Source organism: Cicer arietinum, chromosome 6 (genome assembly GCF_000331145.2).
Source record: "Cicer arietinum cultivar CDC Frontier isolate Library 1 chromosome 6, Cicar.CDCFrontier_v2.0, whole genome shotgun sequence".
Lineage (NCBI taxonomy): Eukaryota > Viridiplantae > Streptophyta > Magnoliopsida > Fabales > Fabaceae > Cicer > Cicer arietinum.
The window spans coordinates 15,980,286-16,004,917 of NC_021165.2; the positions used below are offsets into that span (position 1 = coordinate 15,980,286).

The 24,632-nt window shown below is 26.1% G+C and overlaps 2 protein-coding genes across 2 annotated transcripts in view; both read right to left on the reverse strand.

Annotated features, from left to right (window-relative positions):
- Window positions 1-1,516, reverse strand: part of LOC101491269 (triose phosphate/phosphate translocator, chloroplastic) — a 4,361-nt gene extending 2,845 nt beyond the window's left edge. The window contains exons 1-4 of the mRNA XM_004505039.4: window positions 1,197-1,516; window positions 1,035-1,109; window positions 773-838; window positions 189-267 (exon numbers count right to left, since the gene is read on the reverse strand). Of these exons, the coding sequence (XP_004505096.1) occupies window positions 189-267; window positions 773-838; window positions 1,035-1,109; window positions 1,197-1,441 (465 nt within the window). The 5' untranslated portion in view covers window positions 1,442-1,516. The remainder of the gene's footprint in view (window positions 1-188; window positions 268-772; window positions 839-1,034; window positions 1,110-1,196) is intronic.
- A 2,564-nt stretch (window positions 1,517-4,080) lies between these two features.
- Window positions 4,081-5,500, reverse strand: LOC101491785 (protein DMP4-like). Its single transcript, XM_004505040.4, has one exon. The coding sequence runs from the start codon at window positions 5,376-5,378 to the stop codon at window positions 4,743-4,745; it is 636 nt and encodes a 211-aa protein (XP_004505097.1). The 5' UTR covers window positions 5,379-5,500; the 3' UTR covers window positions 4,081-4,742.
- Between the last annotated feature and the right edge of the window lie 19,132 nt (window positions 5,501-24,632).

Consider the following 24,632-nt stretch of genomic DNA (forward strand, 5'->3'; position numbering starts at 1 on the left):
TATATATATATATATATATATATATATATCAGTACAATTAGAATTCAAAGATTCTTGCATATTTATTTACTGTGAAACTAAAAAATAGTGTCTCCATAAAAATGAAAAAAATTCTTAACAGGGTAATCCAGAATACTAGTAATTTCGTTTTGTTAATTATGGGCCGAAAGATATCGAATTGGACTTACAGCGCGCTTAGGAAGGCCCACAGTCCAGCTCACCAAACAATACACCACACCCACGAATAAATGGATAACCGACACAAAGCTGCACATAACATTCAGTCAAATTCAAAACTTACGACAAATAACTAGAAAATGAAAGAAAAAGAATTATTTTTATATACATATGAAGGATCAAATTAATCTTTAAAAAATTATAAATTGAATTATCTCGTTTAATAAATCATTATTAACATTGAATTACATCAATTGAATGGTACAATATTATATTATATTAACGATGAAACACACTAAATTTCATATAAACTTGAAATTTGAAATTTGTAGCTATAATAATCTTATATTCTATGTTTATTAATATTTTAGAAAGCTCATTCCAAATATACGTGTGTGTGTACTATAGCAATCTAATATATGCATACATTTAAACTAATATTTAAATAATGAATTTAAAAAATTCAATTAGCCATTAATTAATTATGTTATTCCATAGTGTCCTTTAGCACAAGAAGATATAAGGAATATAAGACATGAGATCCATCAAGGAACACGTTGGAAATATGTATGTATAATGAATAGTATTGACTTACTAAGGATAGGGGAAATAATTATAGATCTTCTTATTGAGGATGTTGAAAATCACATTCAAGAAGTACCTGCATCAACAAATACAGAAGGAGAAAAACGTAATTTAATCACTCAAAGCGATCACAATTCACAACCACACCAGCAGACGCTGCGGCTTATCTCTTCTAGAGCACACAGTTGTAGTAACGAAACAAACATATAATTGAACACAACACAATCTTAGGTTGTTTGTGCAATATGAGTAGTATGAGTCACGTGACCTACCAAGTGAAGAAGAAAAAACCGGTAACAAGAGCCGGGTACTTGCTGAAGAACCCGACTGGAGCTACCTTCGTTTCCCTGTAAACCAAAAACAAAAGGACGACATTAATAAACACCGTAACGCGACGGAGTTCACCGAGTCAGAACGGATTAAACGGACCTCACCCGGCGGAATCATTTCCCTCGGCGGCAGCGAGGCAAGGGCGGAGGAGTACAGCATCTTTTTTCAACACCGGCGAGCAAAGCTCCGGACGAAGTTGTCTTCCCCAAACGAGGTTCCCGCCATCAGCGACAGAGCCGATCGCTTTGACGGAGAGGAGTGAAGCATTGACGAGGGATACACGCGGCAGTTTGTTGAGGCGAGGGAGGGAGGATAGAGTGGTGGCGCGTGACAACACTCGCGACTCCATGGGAATCTAAATGTGGAAAGGCGATAGAGAAGAAGAGAGTGATATATGGATGATGTTGCTACTGCTGGTGTGGTTCTCGTTAACCGTTCTGTTTTTGATTTTTTGCGCTTTGGGGAGGGTGTAATCGGGTGCATCGCGGAACACGTGAGGTGAGGGAATGATTGGCGTTGATGATAGAGGGAGTGGGGAGAAATGGTGAGGGAGTAGGATGGTACGGTGGAGGTGAGAGGATGTGGATGGAAGAGGGTGGGGCCCTCTTATCTGTTGAGGGAGATTTGTGTCCAAGGTGGAATGGGTGATTGGTGGTGACTGGATCTAGATGAATGTGTGTGAGCTTCTATGTCTTATCGTGTTGTTCCTTCTATACCTTGTGAAGCTGTGATCGATAGTTACGTTACGGTTTACTCCCGCTATCGTTTTCGGTCTGTAATAATACTGTACTACTAATAACTAATGTCACGGAATCAATCATTTTGTCACCTAAAAGTCTTCTGCTTTCAAAATTAATTCAAAATAAAAATGTCATAGTTTTTTATTCACCCACAAAAATTGTGATAGTGAGGTATTTTTTTATCTGATTTTTCTAAACTATAATTTCAAATGATTTATTAGAGTAAAAACTTAACAGGTGTTGCGATTATTAGTTGAAATAAAAATAATAAAATAATATAAGGGCGTCAAATCTAGGTTTATTAGAGTATGATTGGTAAGGAGTAAAATTTCTAATTTGATGAATTTATATTTAAATCTCTATTGAAATATGTATTTATGTTTAATGTCAAACACATTTTAAATAATATTATTTATATGATGGTAATTTATAGAAAAAAAAAAGACTAAATTACATATATGGTCCCTTAACTTAATTTCAAGTAACGTTTTAGTCCTTTATCTTCTTTTTTTTCCGATTTAGTCCTTTATTCCTAACAATATCAAATAAAGTATGAAAATATGAGTTTATTTGAAGATTTGCTTTACGAATTTGATTAAATTTGTATTATATTGAAGAATATAATTAATTTTATGAGTTTTGATTAAATTTTTTTTTGAATTTTTGTATAAAAAATGATAACATTTTTAAAATTTTAAAACATAAAATATCAAATTGTCACTTAAAATTAAAATAAAGGACCAAGTCGGGAAAAAAAAAGATAAATGACTAAAACGTTACCTGAAATTAAGTTAAGGGACCACATATGTAATTTAGCAAAAAAAAAAAAACTATAGACTTATTATAAAGTGTAACAATATAGTTTTTTTTACTAAATATAAAGTTATTATTAAGGTTCAATTATATCTGTAATTTAGTTCTTCAATCTTTTATTTATCAAATGAGCCTTAATAATAATTTGATATTATAATATTTCAAAAGAAGAAAAAATTTGTCAATAGACAAGATGGTAAAGTTTACTAGAAATTCACTTACCCAATTGTTAGATTCGAGCTCGAACTCATAATATGATGTATAATATAACAATATCTATATTTGTCAATAGAACTAGAATTAATGATTATTTCAATAAAAAAATTATTGAGGTAAATATATTATAAGTATATATAAAATTTTTAATTTTTATTTTTGTAAAATTCTTTTTTTAATTTTACTCTCCACAATATTTTCGTCAGCAATTTTAGTCTATGATGTTAAGCTAACTCATATGTATCTTTCAACTTTTTGAATAATTTTTTTAAATATGTTTGCAAACATCTTCCCCATAAAAAGTTGAATACAAAAAACTATGCATCAAAATTTAAACTCATTTTTTTGGTATAGACTTTTGACATAACACAGAAAATGGATGTGTAAATTTTGTTAATATTTTGATGAAAGCTTTGATTTATTTTAATTTAATAAAGACTAAAATTACTTATGAAAGATATTGTGGAGATTAAAAATAAAATAAAAATTATTAGACCAAATATACAATTTAAAAATTTTACAGGGAGGAAAACATTTGATTTGATTTGATAGATGAATGTTGGTAGTTAGTAATAAACATACATGAGGGTGAATTATTAATATCGGATATTGAACTAGATCTTTTGTATGCAACCTCTTCAATGTTTTAACCAAACAACTAACGAGGAAAACATATTTAAATGTAAGTCATTTTTGTAACGTGAAAAACGTGTTGGTCCCACGTACACAGATAGAGAAGCTGTAGAAGCTCATCTCCAATTTAGTACTATGTTTTTGGGCTCCCCAATGGGGTACCTATATAATAACCAAGTTTATTAAAGTGAGAGACTTAGAGATCCGTAGCTTTAAGGTCTTTGTTCGATGAAATTTGATTCATAAGTGAATTCACGCATTGAATAGTTGGACAATTAATGACAGTTAGATTCAAGGCTAAAAAACATCTAATTTTTATTTTTGTTTTATAATTTAAAATATTAAATTTAAATTTAGATCATTCGATTTTGTTCTAATGATCACTGACATCTAACCGTATAAATGTGGAAATCTTTTATTATAAAGAATATCGATCTTTATTCGATTCATCCACTATATTTATATTTATAATGATTAAAGTATTTCTAATGAAAAGTAGTGGTTTTGAGCACTATTGAGATTGGTGATTGTCCAATGTCTTATTTTTTTGAGGGGACATCAAAATATTTTTTTTATAAAAATGTAAAAAGAAAGGAATCACAACCTAACTATGAAAATGTAAAAGAAAATTGAAGAAGGAAGAAAAATAAATTGGACCATTAGAATATCTTCACATTCTATAATACTTGAAAAAAAAATTGTGAGGAGTACATGTGCTTCAAAGTTACGGGTGAAATGATATTAACAATATTCTCTTACAAAAGTTACCTTACTTTACATGTATGTCTCTAATTGAGTTTTACCCTTAAGCCTTGTTGCAATATAGTAAATAAATATATTTTTTATTGTGCTATAATTTTGCTCAAGTGATATACAGATATCTCATAATTAATCAACTAAGAAAGAAATTTGGATTCTCAGTAATATGGTGTTGCAATTTTAGAAAACTTTAAGATTTAGAGAGAAAAAAGAAGGATAATAAGAATTTCTTAGAATGCAAATAGTTTTGTAGTGCTCTCCGTGTACAAGTCATAGTAGACTTTGATGTAACAACTTGATATTTGGTAAAAACTTGTTTAATTCAAAAATGAATTTCATGAAGTATCAGCATGTTAATTATCCAAATAGTGAAATTCAATTGTATATTCCTATGCAACTTATTACAAACGTGACTATTAATTTCTCGATAAAATTCTTGAAATTGGTTCCATAAATATAAATAAATATAAAAAGTAGTTATAAACTATATTAATTTGTTGAAAGTGGGAATCCAATTCCATGCCTTTGTGTAGGAAATGCAACAAACAACATGCTACAGAAAACACCAATTCCAACTGGCAAAGCAGTAAGGATTTCACGAAACTCATATGAAGGTGATGGAAAGAAGCACTTTACCACATTCTGATCAAACATTGCAATGGCTGAAAACACCAAGATTGACATGACAGCATGCATAAAATCAATAAACCTTAGTTTATATTTTGCATCAATTTCAGGTGAAAGTGTAGCTGATCCATCAATGACCCACAAGCCTTTAAATGTTGCAAAACCATAACATATGTTACCTTTGTTGTCTCTTAAGCTATCAGTGAAGCATAGTAAAAAACATGAGGCACCACATAGTGATAAAAGTGATAAAGTCATGAACTTGCTAACTTGGTCACATTCACCTTTATTTGTGAATATTGGGGATAGAAGTTGGAAAGAAAGGACAGTGCCAGTTGGTAAGAGATTAGCTAAATGAGCTGTGCTCTTACATGTTTGATTGATGGCTCTATGAATAAGGCTCCTCTCTGCTTCTACAACATCCATGTTGTGAAGAAGTTGTAGCTTTTGTTCATCATGATTCTTGGAATCATAGAGGTTTGGTATTTTAACATCCATGGCCTAAAGAACTATTCAAGACAACTTTTCTGGTATGCTTGGATCAGCTTTTGTTTTGAAGCACAGGTTTGTTAAAAAGGCATGTATTCTGTACATAAGGGAGTTAGGGGCATAGTGCAAATTTAATCATGTTTGGATTTGAAGTGAAATTGACAATTAATTTTGTAAATTTGATTTTTATTTATGTGGAGTTAAAGGTATAATGATTTATGTTTAGATATATTTATATGAAAGTGAATTGAATAACAAATTCAACACAAAATCAATGTCAAAGACAAAATCAGTTATACTCTAAAATAAATAAACATGTCAAAATCAATTATATACTGAATCAATTTTGTGTCCTCAAAAATAGAATCAAGCATATATTTCTACATTCAACAAAATCATGGTGTCAACATGATTCGTTAGACTTGTCGCTGTTCCAAGAAGACGTAGAAATGATTTTGTAAATTAATTTTGATTAAAATTGAGTTGAATGTAAAATAATTTATATTTTAATAGATTTACTTAAAAATGAATTGAATAATAAATTTCAAGCAAAATATATTGGAGACAAATTATCTAAATTTTAATTTCAACTTTTTGATTCTAGCAAAAGTAAATTTATGTTTTTAGAATACCTTATTTATAAAATAGAACTCAAACACAATGAAGGTAAGGTAATGTGTTGTCATTACTTGTGAGAAACACTAACCGAAAACTTGATATATCATATTTTAACTTAATTTGTGGTTCTTTGTTCAGCATGGCATAAAGTTAGTTGGTTAGAGAAAAGGTTATAGCCTAACAGGAGGTGTTGGCTTTGGATTTTTGCCTTATACGCGACAGTTATGAATCCAAAAAGCTTACATAATAGAAGAGAAATAAGAGAGATGATGCGTGAGATTTCAATCGTTAACTTATAATGAAGAGTGAAGTTTGGTGGTATAGGAAATATTTTGCTGACACGCAATGACCATAAACTGGGATTTGCATGGGTATGCTTTATAAGCACATGATTCAACGTGCTAGAGGTTCCATGAATGAATACTTAATCTTAATTTATGTCTACTCCAAATTGTCCAATAATTTTTCCTAATTTAAAAAGATTATTTTCATGTAGTAGAAAGTAAATATTTATTTATACAATAAAAGGACATGTTTCTCAGTTTGATTGTTTAATAATAGATTTTTTCTGTTTAAGTTTTTAATTATCGAGCACTACTAGTATACTTTGTGAAATTTCACAATGCCGACATGTTAAATTTCTAAACATTGGGACCACTTAAACTTTTTCATGAAAAACATGGGATCAAGTTTGACGGCGAATCAAAAAGATTTGTTAAGATTTTCGTTATGTATGTGTTTACGAGATCGAACAATTCTGTTAACTCTCCGTATTATTTTTTGTTGGCAGAATACGGTTTCCCTATACCCAAATGTGAATAGCGATATTTAAGGTTTAGTTTGGATTAGTTTTAACGGAAAAAAATCATTTGATTCAATAATCTGATTTCATCTGATTAAAGAAGTTTAATTTGGGTCGATTTTTTATTATCCTAAAAAAGTATATTAATATTAATAATATTATAAAAACACAATAAACTAGTAAGTTTGATGTGTAATATACTAATATTCAACATTACAAAATAACAATAATTGATTATGTTTGAATGATATAGCAAAAAAATATATTAAAAATCATAAATATTATTAGAAAATTAATAAGAAAACAATAAATAATATATCTAACTAATAAAGGAATTTTAAATTTAATTGTGCGGCTTTCATAAAATTAAATTTAAAATATCTAATAATATTTTATTTTATTTTATTGGATTAAATTTTATCTTGGATCAATTTAAATATCAAGATAATTGAAAGACCGATTATCATTTTATATCAACCCAAATGTTTTTAATTAATGCATCAAAATCAAAATATGGAAAAGTAATATTATATCTTTAGTACAGTTTAGCATACAATACAGACAATTTTCTTGACAAAACATACAATATGGACATAAAACCAGTTATTTAATTTTAAGATTATTGATTGTTCTTTTAAGATTTTATTTATTTATTTTAAACAGGAACTGATCCTTTTAGATAAATATAATATTTCCAACACTTAAACCTGGCACCCTCAAAATACATGAAAAGATAGTTCTACCCTTTTAACTATTTATAATAAGTTTTAAAATTGGTAGTTTTGGAAGTTTCAAATGTTCAAAATAAGGATTACATTTCAGAAATTTATAAGGTTTCGAAAGTTTCCAAATCTGAAAAGTTTCGAAAATTTCCAAATTTAGATATTTTCGAAAATTTCTTAATCTGAAAAGTTTCAAAAGTTTTTAAATATGGAAAGTTTTAAAATTTTCCTATTTCAAAAATTTTGAATTGTTTGAAAATTCTGTAATTTTCTATTTCGGAAGTTTTGAATTATTTGAAAGTTTCGAAAATTCTGAAAATTGTCATTTCGAAACTTTTGAATATTTCGAAAATAGGGAGTGAAAAGTTAAAATTTTAATAAATAATTAAGAAGATAAAATTGTATTTTTACATTGACTGTGGGGTGGCAAATTTAGATTACAGGGTGATCTTTTTATACAATTGCAGGGAAGTACTTGAACTTTCGAAACCTCAGGCCCGAGACGAGAGAATAAATTGATCGGGCTCATTTATATGGGCCAGTTAGCTTATTGAGAAGATGAACATCTTTGGCAGGTCCATTAAACTTGTTTGGATTTATTTTCTAGTTAGAGAAGGAGTTTGAATCATCAAAATTAATATTTTATATATTTTTATTAAATACTATTAATTTTGTTGATTTTCAATAATACATCAAATAATGTTATATTGTATAAAATTTTACATGACTCATAAAAAGAATTTAAAAACTAAAATAAAATTAAAAAAAATATATAAATGATTAAAAGATATCGAATAAGATTTGTATCGGAAGAATCTTAAGGTAGTACTAACTATTCTAATAATGGGACCGGAACTTCCTCCAAATCCAATCATGTCAGATTTTTTTTACGAATAATCATGTCAAAATATAGATTCAAACAAAACAAGGCTCAATGAGGTTATCATCGTGAAGCCAATAGTGTATTTTGTTTTGTCTAGTGCAACAAATAGAGTTGGATAAGTTCACAAGTTGTCACTGCATCTGCCAAATCAAATTTTGTTGGACTTGAGTCAGATATGGCTGACGTACCACAAATACCAGCACAGACTGCACAGTTGATATTGTTCCCCATTGTTGCTTTAAAATGTTTTATACATGAATTCTAATGAATTATAATATCCCTACAATTTTTACACTCACTCAAGTGGTGTTGTTCACGACTGTACAATTTCTAAGTATAGAAATAGTGGAAGTAATGGCAGGTGAATAATAGATCCAAATTTGATATGCTCGGATACGAATTCCAACTCACAATATACACTTTTATGTATTTAGTGTAGTCACTACTAATTTTTTCAAAAGAAATAGCGAAAGTAATTATTGATAAGACATTCTGATCATTCAAACTCAAATAAAATGTAAATGTAATTAATTCAAATTTAAATAAAATAGATGTATTTTTTTATATTTAAATTCAGAGAGATAATAATTAAAAAAAGTTATTATAAATAAAAATAGTAAGGCAACTAAAATTCAAGAGTTGGTTGTAGACGAATAGTGGTGGCAATTTCAATGGATAGTGGTGACAATGAATTTTTTTATCAAGTTATTTAATGATTAAATTCACACATATTAAATATTGAGAAATAAAGTATTTTTTGTTTAAATTTAAATTTATGCCTATCGATATTTTTTTAGCTATCTATTGAGCTGTATTTAACATAATTGGTGACAATAAATTAGACGAGAAGTAGAGATCAAAACATAGTCACATACGGTATTTTAAATTTGATTTTCGAATATCACAACCTATTGAATTATGATAGCGTAGTTGGGTGAGAATGAGATGAGCTTGTAACAACTTTGATTGCAACATGGATAGAAGCAAAATGATCGCGACAACCTTAACTTTGAAGTTGACCTTATACTATCAAGAGGTTAATAATATGACGAAAAAATATTCAATATCAAAATCTAAATTTTTATATCTAAATTTTTACAGCATTTTATTCTAATTTTAATGAGTATTAATCATTCTACATCATTGTATTATATGTTGTATTATTTAAAATATTTTAAGTTATTATTTTTTAGTCAAAAAACATAGAGATCAAAACTATTGACTTTTAAAATAGATAAACAAATTTTGTGAATCAATAAAAATTAAAAAAACTAAAAAATATAATTAAATCTTATTATTATTATTGGTGTGTTTTTGTTGGTTTTAAGTTTTACCTATTAGAATATGAAAGTGAGTAGGTTACATTCTCCTCATATAAGCTTGCAGTACGGTCTTCTAACTAGATAATGATGCAACTAGAGATTGTTAAGGGCAGTCATCACAAAAAGATGATACGACCAGCTAGTAGAAACTAAGACAGTTATATGTTTGCTGACCCTTATGCTACCTAGTTACACAACTAGAGGATTCTAAGGTAGTTAACTTGTCTCAATTAGTTATCCATCGATCAATAGAGTTAGTTATTTGTTGTAATCATTTATTGTTTGATTAATAACCAAATCCATTCTACGGTTGTATAAGTTTGTAGATAACAATATAAATCACATATTTTCAATAATTCAATAAAAACTATGAGGTATATTCAGAAAGAAAAAAAAAATTGTTTCGTTTCCTTATATTATTAACCTTGAATTTTTGTCAAGAGAATCATATTTTAACAATAGTTTAATCAAAAGATAAATAAATTTTAATTAAAATTTATTTTAATTTGTATTAGGATTCAAAATTTTAGTAATATGTAATTTAATCGAAAAATAAATAAAATCTGGTTAAAAATTAATTTAGAAATTCTTTTTAATAATTTTTTAATTAAAATTCATTAAACATTTAAACTAATCTAATTGTTTATTATGATGCGATGTCTGTGTTATGGTGACAACTGACAATGGACCCTTAGCAAATTAGAACAATTTTAAAGTGCAAAATCTGGTCATTGGGCAGCATAAATTTACAAATTTTAATTGATCTTGATTTTTGAAGTTCATCTAATCAGCTAGGCAAAATAAACCAAAAAGTGAGCCGCAAAGTATTTAATTCCTTTTCCTTTCTCTATGAGTCTTTTGGCCCTCCTCCTCCTTTTGTATTCATTTAAAAAAACATAATATTTTTGGGAGGAAAACACATAATAATATACTTAAAATGGATCTCTTCTCTCTCCCAACATAAGAATATCATACATCATAAGGATGCTCCCCTTTAACGGTTAGTAATTTATGACTTTGCTTCTTCTCGCGGTAAGAAGGGGCCAGTAAAATCATTGACTTTTTTATACATGCTTTTACCTGATTCACAATTCTTGACTCTTGAAAAATATCATATATATGTATTTTATGAAAAAAATATATGTAATTTTTAAAGACATGTATTTATTAACCAAGGCATTTTTTTGGAGATTATATTTTTGCTCCTCGTAAAAATTAGAACATTACAATGCATCAAAGATTTGATCTAATAATTACTAAATCATTTAAAAAATTACAAATTTGATTATAAACTCAGCATGGAACATTTATTATCTTATTGTTACACTCTAATACATAATAACTTTTAAGATAAAGTGAGTTAATTTTTTATGTTATAAAGTTGATTGAAAATTAATTTTAAATTTTACTTCAAGTAATAAATGTCGATATTATTAAATTGAACGCAATGCAGCAAATTTGAATTCAAGACTCTCATCATCTATATATAAATTTGCAAGTGATTGTGAAATTTATGGTGATGGAAACAAAAGCAAGCATGACATTTACTTTTCTTAATTACTACTTCAAAATTATGTCTTACAAGATTGTGAAATTACTGGGCCAAGCCAAGTGGACCCTTATGGTTATGAACCTTTGCTTCTAGTCCAGGATTAATTAATTGAGTAAAAAATAATGAACACTTGTTTGTAAACTTTCACTATTCACCTTATAATGGATGTTTCACATTTCAACTTCAATTGTTTCAATTTCAATAATGGGAGAGAGAGCGTGGAGTAGTTGTTGTAGGTGAAGTTATGATGGGTTGCATGGACCTTAAAAGGTTTAGCCAGTTTTTTACGTTAAAGAGCACAAACAAACATGTTGATAGAGCAATAGCCCTTCAAAATCATGAAGGAAAAATCTTTCCCCCTCCCTAATAATTCACAACCTCGACTTTTTGTTCAATCGATTTTTGCTTTTTTATTTTTCTACTAGTACTAATTGATATGTTTATACCACATAACATGAACAGAGTATTCAATATTGATGGTTAATTTTTTTCTTATTTGTTCTGTTTTCATATGCTCAACGTTTACTCAATCTGTCTCACTGTGAGCCATTATAGCAAATAAAAATATTATTTTAAATTAAATGTCATTTTTAATGTAAATATAAATTTATTTTAATTAATATGATGCTTATTATTTATAAAATATTATTTTCAATTTTATATTTATGATATTAAAAAATATACCTATTGTCAATAAAAATAATTCATTAAAATTATCATTCTATATTTTTCATCATTATTCATTTTTTAACAAATGTGAAATAAGAAAAACGACAGTCATTATGTAATGGGTGGAGTAATTTTTAGTTATTTCAGAAAACACCTTTAACTAAAATATATATTAAAAAAATTAATCTTTTATGTTTCATAACGAGTGTGTTCTATACACAGATTAAAAAATATAATAATTAAGAGAAAGAGATAAATTATTTTACCAAATTATTTATCTAAATTATTAGTAATTTTTTTATTATTATCAATACAAAATATAATAATACTTTAAAAATTATATATATAATAATAATTAAATAATAGTATAAAAAAATAAAAAATTGTTATTACGTTGATTTTAAGATAAATTTTTGTATATATTAAAGTGACATTCTTGTAAAGCTAAACAACTAAGGAGAGTACAAAAATATAGTGACAGAAGTAGTAAGTTCACATGCAATGAAGGGTCTACAAGCACCTCCACTACCCTTCAGTTCTGTGTACTTGTATAAAGGTGAAGACCCTATGAATCTTGGGCGCAATTGTCAACATGGAATCAGTACCGCTAACACTTGAAGGCCTCCATTTGTGTGTTTCAATTTTCAATATAATTTCTTTTTCTCACAATCAGTAATTCATTTATAAATAATGTTTTATTTAATTTTTAATATATTTTTTTAATTATATCATTTAATTAATTAATATTATCTATACTATTTTTAATATAATATTTTTTATTATATAATTTTGATATTTGATCAAATAATATATATATATATATATATATATATATTTTAATATATGTAAAATCATTAAATGATTCACTCTTTATAAGACCTAGAGAATAAGTATTATATTTTCCGATCTCAAATTTTGCTTGTATGTAAATTCAAAAGTGTATATAGTCCATCGTAGAAAAATGAATAAAAGTTATTTAAAATGTTAACAATAATAAATAATATTTTTAAAAAATATATATATTAAGTATGTTTTATTTTTTTTATTTTTATAAAATTGAGTTGATCGAAGTCATAAATACAAAAAAAAAATATTAATTTTTACTTCCAAAAATTATTTATATGATTTTAAAGATCGATTCATAATTAAATATATGCCTTAGTTCTATTCCCTTTTATACTTTAATAATTAAGCATAAGTGAATCTTTGGGCCATTTCAAAGTGGCTTTGTATTATAGTGCTCTAGAGTTACATGCCATGCCTCTAGGCCTCTACCACTCAATTCCACTTTCTTTTATTCTTCCAGGACATGTGACTGGATGGATATGATAGATAGTTGAAAAATGCAAGTTACAACTTACAAACACATTTCCATGGTATACATCCATCAATCTATTTTCCATCTTTGGGATGTTGTCTTTTGTTGAATCCTCTAATCATAAATTATCTCTCTAATTAATCAGCTACCTATATAGTTATACTCTAGGTCTATTGGCCTACTTTGAGGATTTGTATTTATGTTGTACAAATGCTTAGGCCAATGCCATTCATATCTTATCATAAGTTGCTTTTGGATTATCTACCAATTGTAATATGGATCTACCATGCCCTCTAGCTATGTTTAGTATCGTGATAGTTTAGTTTGAATTACAACTGTGACTCATCGCGTTTCAACCAAATCAATGTCACGTTAAAATTGCACTTAATTTTCAAAGTGTCAAATGACTCAAGTTACTTAGTGAATTTAGATTCTATAATCACCAATTATTTTTTAGCTTATTTAATTATTAATTTTAGAGTTAAATAAATTTTTAATTATTATAAAATTTTAAATATTTATTTTTAATCTATATAAAAATAATCATATTTTTTAATCTCTACAAAACTATTATACAATCATTTTTAGTTTTAGTTGAGAGAACCGCACAACTTGTTGATGTTGTTGTAACAAACAAAACAGCCGAAGCCAGGAGGATGAATAGTTTGACTCTTTTGTATTTTTGTGGTGATAGTTTTTTTTTTTTTTTTGCCTTAAATACAATACAATTGACATTGTTAAGTTCTTGAAAAAAAATTAATACAATTATGTCAATTGGTAACTTTTCAAATTAATGGTTTCTCATTCTATCTCCCGACATTTCCAAAGGTTAAAAGTCTCCAAAATCTATTTTTTTGTTGATGCAAATTCTATATCTCTTTATATTAATCAATTTATACGAGAGTTTTACATATCAATTAATTCAAATGTGTAATTATTAATTTTTTTTAAATGGTTTTTTATACATCTGAATTAACACAAAAGTGTAACAAATTCTTATATTAACATTTAAATATCTAGATTAGGCAAGTTGAAAATATAAAAAAAAAAATCAAAAAAATTCAAATTAATATTTACATTTTTGAATTAACCAATCCGAATAAATATCATCCTAACTAGTTAATTCAGCGAGGTTAAAATTTACAAATAAAATTTTTGGGGAAATTTTTGAAAATATTGGAGGAATGCAAAGACAAATTTCCTTTATAGTATACAATTGAAAAATGAATATTAAGTCATGAAATCGTAAATTATTGAAAGAATTATAAGTATAAAATTTATAAAGAACAACAATCAAATCATAATAAAGAAGAAAACAAAATTATAGAAAAAATGGAAATAAAGGAAGTGCCGCACTCAATTCAGAATAATAGAGAGACATGTACTTTCTCTAATACGTAAATGTATTTTTATTTTCGAAAAAGTTATAGCCAACATTATTCATGAGGCGTGATAGAATGAGCTTGATGATTGTTTACAAGAAGAGGTAATTACAGGTAATTAGCATTACTACTATAGCAAAGTGTAACTCCATCTTCAATGTATTTGTTCTTGTCTCTTCTTAATCTTACAAAATCACAAGATCTCAAAAGGTTTCAAATGTTGATTGCGTCTACATCAAACATGTTATTGCAACCCTTTTTAGCTCTATTGCACACCTTCTTTGCTCCATGCATCAACCCACTTTAATTCAGACAAAACAACAAACAAAAACGCATGACTTAGGAGCTTGGCGGCGCATACATCATGCTATACTCCATTTTAAATAAATGCTAATAAAATAAACTTTAAGTATTCAGAAATAATTAAATCAAAGTTCAATACACACACATTTTGTTTCAGCTTCAACAAAATATATAAAATAAAGAAAATGAGCGGTATCTCACGCGCCCGAATCTCGTTCTTTATTCTTGTATCTAAATTTTACTTAATACGTCCCAAAATAATAAACTTATTTGTATAAATGGAATGTCTCAAAATAGTTTATTTTTTTAATTTTAAATATAATTTATTCAATGGCATTATATAATAAATCTTACTTGCATAGTTTCTAATGTAATATTTTTTATTATATATTTATAACATTAATCATACATCAATATTTAATAAATATAATTTAATAAAAATATTTGTTTTATTTATATATTTTTCTTAATAAATGACTAAATAACACAATTATTTTGAGAGGGAGATAGTGTAATTAATTATTGCTCCTACTAAGCATTGAGGAAGATTTTACTTCCACTATCAATTTGTCATTGTGATCCTTGTGATGGTGATAATGAATTAGATACACTATAATGCAAAAATCCAATAACGTTTTCTTGACCATAGAATTCGACACCAGTTAGGCACTTTCAATGATGAAACAATTCATGGCCCTGACCCATCTCTTGCTTGAAGATTATATATCAAAATAGCATCAACGTCATCACCATCTAGGCCAGACTTGATTTCACAATGATTGTTAAAAATGAAAATAATATTTGGTTTATCATGGATGAGAAACAAATATGATAATTTATGCACAAAATTAGCTGGCCAACTGAGCCACTAATTATATATTCCCCCAAATTCCGAAGACTTTACAAGCCTTAAACGCGTAAGAAATTTTATTGCATATGTGATTAATTGAAAAATGAATATCCATATAAAAAATAAAATCAATTCAACATAATTATAATATATATAAAAATGACATTGAACGATTGAAATTCCTGCTTAACTCTTAATTTGACACTTGTCTGAAAAGAATCCTAATAGGTTGGTGGTTGTGTGAAAGAATCATGAAACATGAAATAAAAAGGGAAACTAAAGTAATTAAGAGTTGGTATGAATTTAATATTTTGGGCCTAGCCTTTCTCTTTAGGCCCCAGAAGAGGAGAAGCAGCAGTTTGTAGAATATGCATGTGTTCCCACATGAATCATGATTATTTGTCTTCTAAATAATTTGATGAAAGGTCATGCTTGGAAATTAAAATATATACAGCTAACTCTATCCTATTTAATTTATAAATGGCCTTTTGTCAAAAAAGAATGTACTATAAAGACATTGTTGTGTTAAACTAATAAGATTAAATTAAGGGAATAAAGGATCTTCCCCAAATCTCTTTCCACTAATCATTCACAACAGTAGGAAACTAGAGGGTTTATAACTTTGTACTAAAAGTTGAGTAAGCCACACACACACAAAATTGAAAGGAAAAAAAAAAATCCCCAAAGTGGCTGCAAAGTTCTGTGCCACTATGAAAAAGTGAGAGATGGTAGCATGAGGAAAACTAGGTAGACTTGGAAGCGTAAGACGACAATAATGAATAGACTCAAATTAGTTGGATTCACATTTGCCTTTACTCTTTATTTTTTTTGTGAATCCTCAATCCTTAGCTTAATATAATGAATCAGGGTTACACACTCACACCCTAACCATATATATAATTTCAGTAAATTAAAGCTGGCTACTATGTACTTTTTGGAAACGAAGTGTACTAAATTTCCTCTAATTTGTTTTGTTGTACCACTAAATATTTTTCATCTGATAAAGAAAAACAAAATGAAAACATGTTGAATTTGAAGCAGATTTTATTTCATCATTTTAGAAGGTGTTTTAGATTGTTTATTTAGTTTGGACCACAAGTTACAACTACATAGACTGGGGTAACTCTTTGTAGATCATGTATTTGGATCATTTGTGACTCTTGTATGGTGCACCATTTATACTATACAAGACTCATAATTATAAGTGTTTTATTTGTCACTTTTATTTGTCTTAAATTATTTATTATTTTATAATTTAATATCAATTATTTTTTATTAATATATTTTTATTTATTATATCTTGATTTATCAAATTTTTCTACTAATAACAATTTATAAGAATATTTAAATAAATAAAATTTATTTTATTATTGAAATCAACACAATTAATTAATTTTTTATATAAATTATATACAATACAAATAAAACATTTAAAATAAAAGATACTATTTCCGTATCTTTTATTTATATCTCTTATTCCCAAAATCTTTATATTCCCGCATTGCAACCTTTTACCAAATGGATACAGCTTTTAAACATTTTTTTAATGTTGTGTGGTGCAATCTTACATCATGAAAGAGCATGACAAACACAAAATATGACCTTCTCTTTGCTTATTTTTTGTTTTGGGATGGGGAACTTTTTGTAGCATGAATTAATCTCTTTCTACTTCCTTCAACTATTTATCTTTCGCGAATTATACGCATATGTATAGATTTGTGAAAGTGACTTGCTAGTTACATGTATAAATTGGAAATCTCACATATCCACTATCTACTTTTCATTTTATCATCAAAATTCAAACGTCAACGACTAACAAGGACATGCCTAATTCACCTGTCACTATTAAGGTGGTCAATTAAATTGTAAAGTCTAAAATTTCTTTACTAAATCCTTTAATATTCGGCTATGTATTGGGATAATTTTTGAAGGCTTCAATCTATTATTATTTTTTTTTTAGTCTAATTAAGGGAGTACATGAACCTAATATTTTATCAATTAAGATTTATTTTCAAATAAATTTTGAATAAAGAAAAAAGATTGATTTATTTTTCTCAAAAAAACAGTTTCAATTATTTTTTTCTAAAAAAAATTAAAAAAAATTGAGAAAAATATATTTAAAAAAATTAAATAATTTTTTATCGATAAATTTATTTCTCTGAAAAATCAAAAATTTCAAAAAATAAATAAATAAAAATGAAAAAGTAGGTTCATAAATCCCATTTAACCCACAAAATTTTATGGATTTTTAGCTTTAGAAGCTTCCTTTTTTTAGATTTTTTAACTTTAAAATTTATTAACACCTTCAACATATAAACTGATCTAATTAATAATTAATGAACTTGTGAAATTGACACATATAATCACTGCCAAATCAACTAAACTAAGTTTTTTTTTACCCCGTATTAAAAGTAATTAATTCATATGAGTAAATTGCATTAAAAGAATGTACATTTAATTTGTAGAAATGGATACTAAATGAAGAACAAGTTTAATTTACTGTTATTCAAATGGATGAAAAAAAAACCTTTTACTTTATTTTATTACAACTTAAATGTGAGAAAAATATTATTATTTTTAAGAAATAAAAAATATATTTAAAAAAAGTGTAATTTAAATTTTGAATTTAATTATTTTATTTTAATATTACCTACAGCTAATATTATGATCATCAATTAAAGATGTTTAAATTAAAATCGACTCAAATAAAAATCACAAATTGATTAAAAAACACGCTAAATAAAAAAAAATACATTAAATCGAATTTTGTGAAAGTTATAAGAAAAGCTTTTGCGAAAGCTTCTCCAATCATACTTAATTTTATTTTTGAAAAAATTCAATCACATTTATAAAATTTAATATTTATTTATTATTACTTTGAGTATGATTTTAATTTTTTTTCTAATAATTCTTATTAATTTAATACTTTTTTGAATTATTTTATATATTTGGAACATAATTAATTATTTCTGTAAAAAAAAGATTGATTCTTGTTCATAATATTGTGACTGTTATTAGTATATTATATATAACTTGGAGCCATTGAGCTTTTAACATACTATTTGACATAATATAAGTATCTGTGAGTGTAATGATGTATTGAAAAAAAAATCAAATAGTAATATGTTATTGGTTTAATTATAATGTACTCTAAATGTAAAAATTTTACATTGTCATTATATTATAATTATTAATGAATATAATTTTAAATGTAATTATATTATCAATTGACAGTAAAATATGATTCAAATCAACATATTATAAGGAAAGAAATCGAATTGAGTTGTATATTGTTTAAATCTTTAAATTGAATAATTTTTTATCTTAAAATGATATAAATCGAATCACAAATACTAGTATTTTCTCATACTTTCAAGTACTTAAAATGGTCTAGTAAAAAAAAGTACTTAAATTGAAATGGTGAGAGTATCTTTAATTATCAGCAATATTCATAATTTGCTTTCTTTAAAAAACACATTATTTTTAATTACCATAAACTAGGTTGAATTGAAAAAGAAAAAAAAATGTCAGGATCGACTATTCCACGCCTTTTCAAGCTCTTTTGAGCCAAATCTTTAAAGATAAACCGTGTCGAGGTGTGCAAAGAAAACGTTTTTTTTTTTGTCTTTTCCATGCGCATGCATGATATATCCGGTAAAGTGTAAAATTTATCTTTATTTTTATGTGGGTGATTATTTATTTTTGAGATTTAATCTTTTAAAGTAAAAAATTGAAGTTCTTAAATCTGAGTTAAATTGATAAATATTATTGTTAAATTAAACGTTTTATATCGAATTTGAAATCACAAAATTAATTATAATGAAATTTATATTTTTATAAGATAAAAAGTTTAATAAAGTGAATAAATAAATTAAGATAATATAATTATTTATTATTAATATACATATATAAATAATATCAACAATTTAATTCAATCATCAATAATTAATATTATTTATTTAATTTTGTAAAGTAAATGTTTTAATTTAGAGGAGTTATATCCTTATTTTTGATACCATACAACCGTGTTGAAAATCATAACTAATGCTACCATTATACCAACAAAAAGAAAGAAAAGAATTAGGTTGAGTTTTGACACAACAGCAGGGAGACAATAAGTAGCATCAAATGTAGAATACGCAACCATATGATCAGGAAGGACAATCTTCACTGTGAATGTTAGACACATCAGCGCACTATAGTGACAAATATTACACATGTCTAATATATTTCAAGCCTATTGAATTTTATGGATCGTAGCTAGCTAGCACGATCAATGGACGATAGCAGGCGAAGCAGTGATAAGGTAATCACTGAGCTTCCTAACATGTTTGGCATGCTGTATCATTCATTCGGCAAAACAAAATAGTAGTCTTCACCTAACCATTCATGTTACAAGACTAATACATTTACCTGAATAATTACTATGCTTGGACTTTTATTGTATTTTTTTTAGTTTCATTCTGAAGTTTCAATATATTAGTAAGTTATACATAAAGTTTATTGTAAATCATCAATATAGTTCATCATTTTTTAAGACGTTAAATAAAATGTGACTCCTTGAATTAAATTTTATTTTTATAAAAAAATATTCCAAATACTAATTAATAAAATTTATTCCGGCATACAACCATTAATTTTTTCCATTTTCTCTTCTTCCATTGATTTGAATGTACTATGATAAATAATTTAATTAAATGTCAATTGAATATGTGTTTAATTATTTGATAAATAATATGCGTTTAATTAATTTGTGATAAAAATGTGATCAAATGCTTGTATTTATATAAAATATAAGTCTATTTGACAACATAAATAAACTAGTTTACAATTTTATAAAGTCATTTTATCATGAATTTAAAATTGTTTGTCGTTCATTTTATCATGAGTTTATAGTTTTTTTTCACTAATTTGTAGTGTAATTTTATAAACTGCTTTAAATAACTTTTGAGTATATAATTTATAGTTTTTTCTTATTATTTTAATTTATTTATTTAATTTATTTAAAATAAATAAAATTGATACATGTTATTACTACAAGATCACATTTGTTGTGTGAAAGAGAATAGATACCCTATTTTATTATTATAGTTAAAACTATCTTTATTTTTTATTGAAGTTATTGTTATTTTTGTTCTAATTTTTTTATTGTTATTATAATGTTATTATAATTATATGTTTATAGTTGTATGTGATTTTGTATTGTAATTAACATGTTTATAATTATTTATTTGCTCGGTTTTTATGTTGGTGATTTGATACAAGAAGTAATCAATGTTTAATATTTGGTTGTTCTATTATATTACTAGTGGGACCCTCTAAAGGATACGCATTATATCACCTTAGTTATGTGGCAACAACCCACTTGAAAAACTTGGTAGTGACTAGTGAGAGTTATGGTGGTACTACTCTTTAAATCAATAATAGTAATTGTGAATCTACCGTAATATGCTTGTCTTACTTAGATCCAAAATAAATACAGCATTCATCAAAGAAATATATTTTGGAATATTTTGGATGGATCTTTTATTACCGTTATTGCCAAATGCCACGCTGAGGTCATAATAATGCCTCTACCAAACCAAACAACTCAATGATCTGTTTTGAATGTAAATTAATCCAGTTGGTAGAATTACATATGGGTGCCACCTATTTTGACTTTGAATCTGAATCTATTAATCAATTTTGATTGTTGTGTAGTTATACCATGGTTAAAATTCAAATTTGCAGACACTACAGAAGTAGTTGATTCAAACATAAATATGTAACGCTCAAGTGAATTCTCCCGTGACTTCCATTTAATTTGTTGAGCGTCATTGGGTTCTGTGGGGGCATGCAGGACCCAAATATCATGCACAACTATTAACTTTAACATTTAAAACAACGAGTAACTTAGCCTAAGGAATAAGTTACTTGTGTAAGAATAACTCGTGTGTAAGAAAAAAAAAAGTTGTAACTTAGCCTAAGGAATAATATTTGTTTTTTGGTTTCAAAATCTATTTTCAAAAATAATTTTTAGACCACGGAAATATTATTAGTTTGAGTAGTGTATTAGGTCGTTTTCTTTAAGACGATCAAATACGATGTCCTCATGATATAACTGTTTAAATGCACTTCATTGATTTTATTATTGCACTAGGAAACTGTTATAGAATTACACCATCTATATATATGATAGTTAAGACTACTCGAAAATCTGAATGGACAATTTTTCGGTAAATAAATTGAAAGAAAATTTAGAATGAAGCAGAAAAAAAAAAGAAAAAAAAAAGAGAAGAGATAAAACTCTTATATTTGTTTGAGTTTTGGTACAATATTTAAATTGAGTGAAATTCAAAATTCTGCAATCGATTTGAGCAAATTTCGCGATGGTGGTTTTTGACCAATTCTCTGAAAATAAATCAACCCATAGAAAATCTGACATGTGAAATCGAAGAGAGGTGGAGGAACACTCGGTCGCGTAAAACTTACAAGGAAAAGTGGAACAAAATGGATAACTCGATCAATACACAAACAAATGTGTGAAAAAAAATTCAGAGAAAAAAAAAATACATGCATTAAAAAATAAATGTTAAACTTTTTTGGGTACTAAACATGATACACCACACAGTCAATCCGTACTGAAGACAACGTCGCGTGTGTAATAGTCAGTTTGAGTGTATTATCTCCACTTCAAATGATTATGTACTATTGTATCACACTCCAAATATCATATCTTCTACTTATAAACAATATTATAATATTTCTTCTTTATGATTTTTTTTTTTAATTCACATAATACTAACTTTAAGTTTTAACATGAAAATTTGCTTAAGTTCCAATAATAAGTCATCTAAGAATATAGTGCTTTTTGAATTCAATCACTAAAAAATTCAAAATGCCTCAAATATTAATTATGAAGGTATCACTACTCTTAAAATTAGTTAGAGACTATTGAAGATATATATTGGTTGGAAAATTTGTTATTATCTTATCAGGATTATCATATATAAAGTGTTAATATATCACAATTAATTGAACACAAAAAAGCATAGTTTTTAAAATAAATTAGGAAAGTTATTATGAATAATGGTTATATTAATAACTATTTTGCAACGGTTTTTGTAATTACAATGATAATACCTTACCACTAAATTATCATTTCCAATATAAAAAATCACAATTAATTAATTTTGTTATCAAATCAATTTTAAATAATTAATATTTTTCACAATTTATTTTCTTTTGTTGGTATTCATGTTATAAACTTCCATTGAAAAAATTATATGTCCTTAAATATAAGTCTTTATGTAAATTATTATATTTATTTATTATTCTTTTGTTGTTCTAAATTTACCTCTATTAATATTATTATTATTATTAATTTATGTTAAAAATGTAAAAAATTAACAATAAATGCATCTATAAACAATTGTTAATTTACTAATAGCTAAACAACAAATATATGCATTAATTAATTTATTCAATTTTTTAAAATATATTAAATTTTGACCATACAATCATACATAAATAGTTCAGATTAAAATAAAAAATTATGTATTTTTTTTAAATGACTATTTGTCATTGAAATATTTCGACCGCGTTGTATGTTTAATATTTAATCTTCTCATTATGAAATTCCTATTATTTAATATGCTCCCATATGAAACACTCTATAAGTATTATGCATTAAAATAGGATGAATTTTTATTATATCATCTTTTTATTTAATTAAAACTCTTCATCATGTTATATATTGAAATTTATATATAAAAAGACTTTCAGTAGATTGATAAAGATGCGACCACCGAATGATATATTTTTTTTCTTCAATAGAAAGTCACATCCTGAAATATGGTCATCTATTGTTATTTTTTTAATATACCTAAATAAATTATTAATTTAATAAATAAAAAATATTTAAAAAATAAATTATATTAATAAAAATAAATAAATAATCCTCAAAATAGGTGTGGTGAATTTTTTATGAGAGAAATTAAAAATAAACATTGAGATGATAAATTTATAGATTCTATACATCAATTGAACTAAAAGAGAAAGAGATTCTATACATCGAAATAAGCACTTAACTCCTTGGTGGTTTTGTTTTGTTAATGCACCACCGAACTTTTTTCTAAGCTAAATACAATTTAATGCATCAAACTATCATAATAAAACCCACCTACCCAACTGATTAAACAGAACTTCCTAGTTGACACATGTAGTAAATATTTGGTAGGAAGCAAGTGAGTGTCATTCAACAAACACAAGGCATGTCGTGTGCGAATTAATATTAATTGTATGAACGAATTAATCAATTATTACTCAGTCATACCACGTACCTCAGGTATTCTTTTAGCATTCGTTGAGTTATGCTTTGAGTCGCTATAATACCATGTAGTCAATTTTAATTTTAACATATAAATTAGTGAGGTAATTACCTATAGCAACTTATCGACATTAACTTTATAGGTGTAATCAGTAAGCATGTCAAAGGTGCATTATGGGAGCAGATTAATTTCGTCTGTATCCGATTAGTAAGTGAAAATTCGTCTTTATTAAATTTTTTTATTGAGAGTGAAATTTAAATTTTTAACTTTTTTGTGATGAATTTTAAATTTCTCCATTTATATTCACATTTATTTATATATATAAAATAATAAATTTAAAATTTATATTTATTATATATAATAACATAATGATTACTATATAATAATAAAATAAAATAAAAATAAAAATTATATTTTCTACAGAGAAAATATTATAATTTTTAATATTAAATATATTGAATTAATATATATATATATATATATATATAAAATTGAAAAATAACTATAACATTATTAACCAGTGCATATATATT

Bases quoted from the DNA above. Each gene is read 5' to 3' on its own strand.
- LOC101491785 (XM_004505040.4), bottom strand. From the start codon at position 5,378: ATGGATGTTAAAATACCAAACCTCTATGATTCCAAGAATCATGATGAA.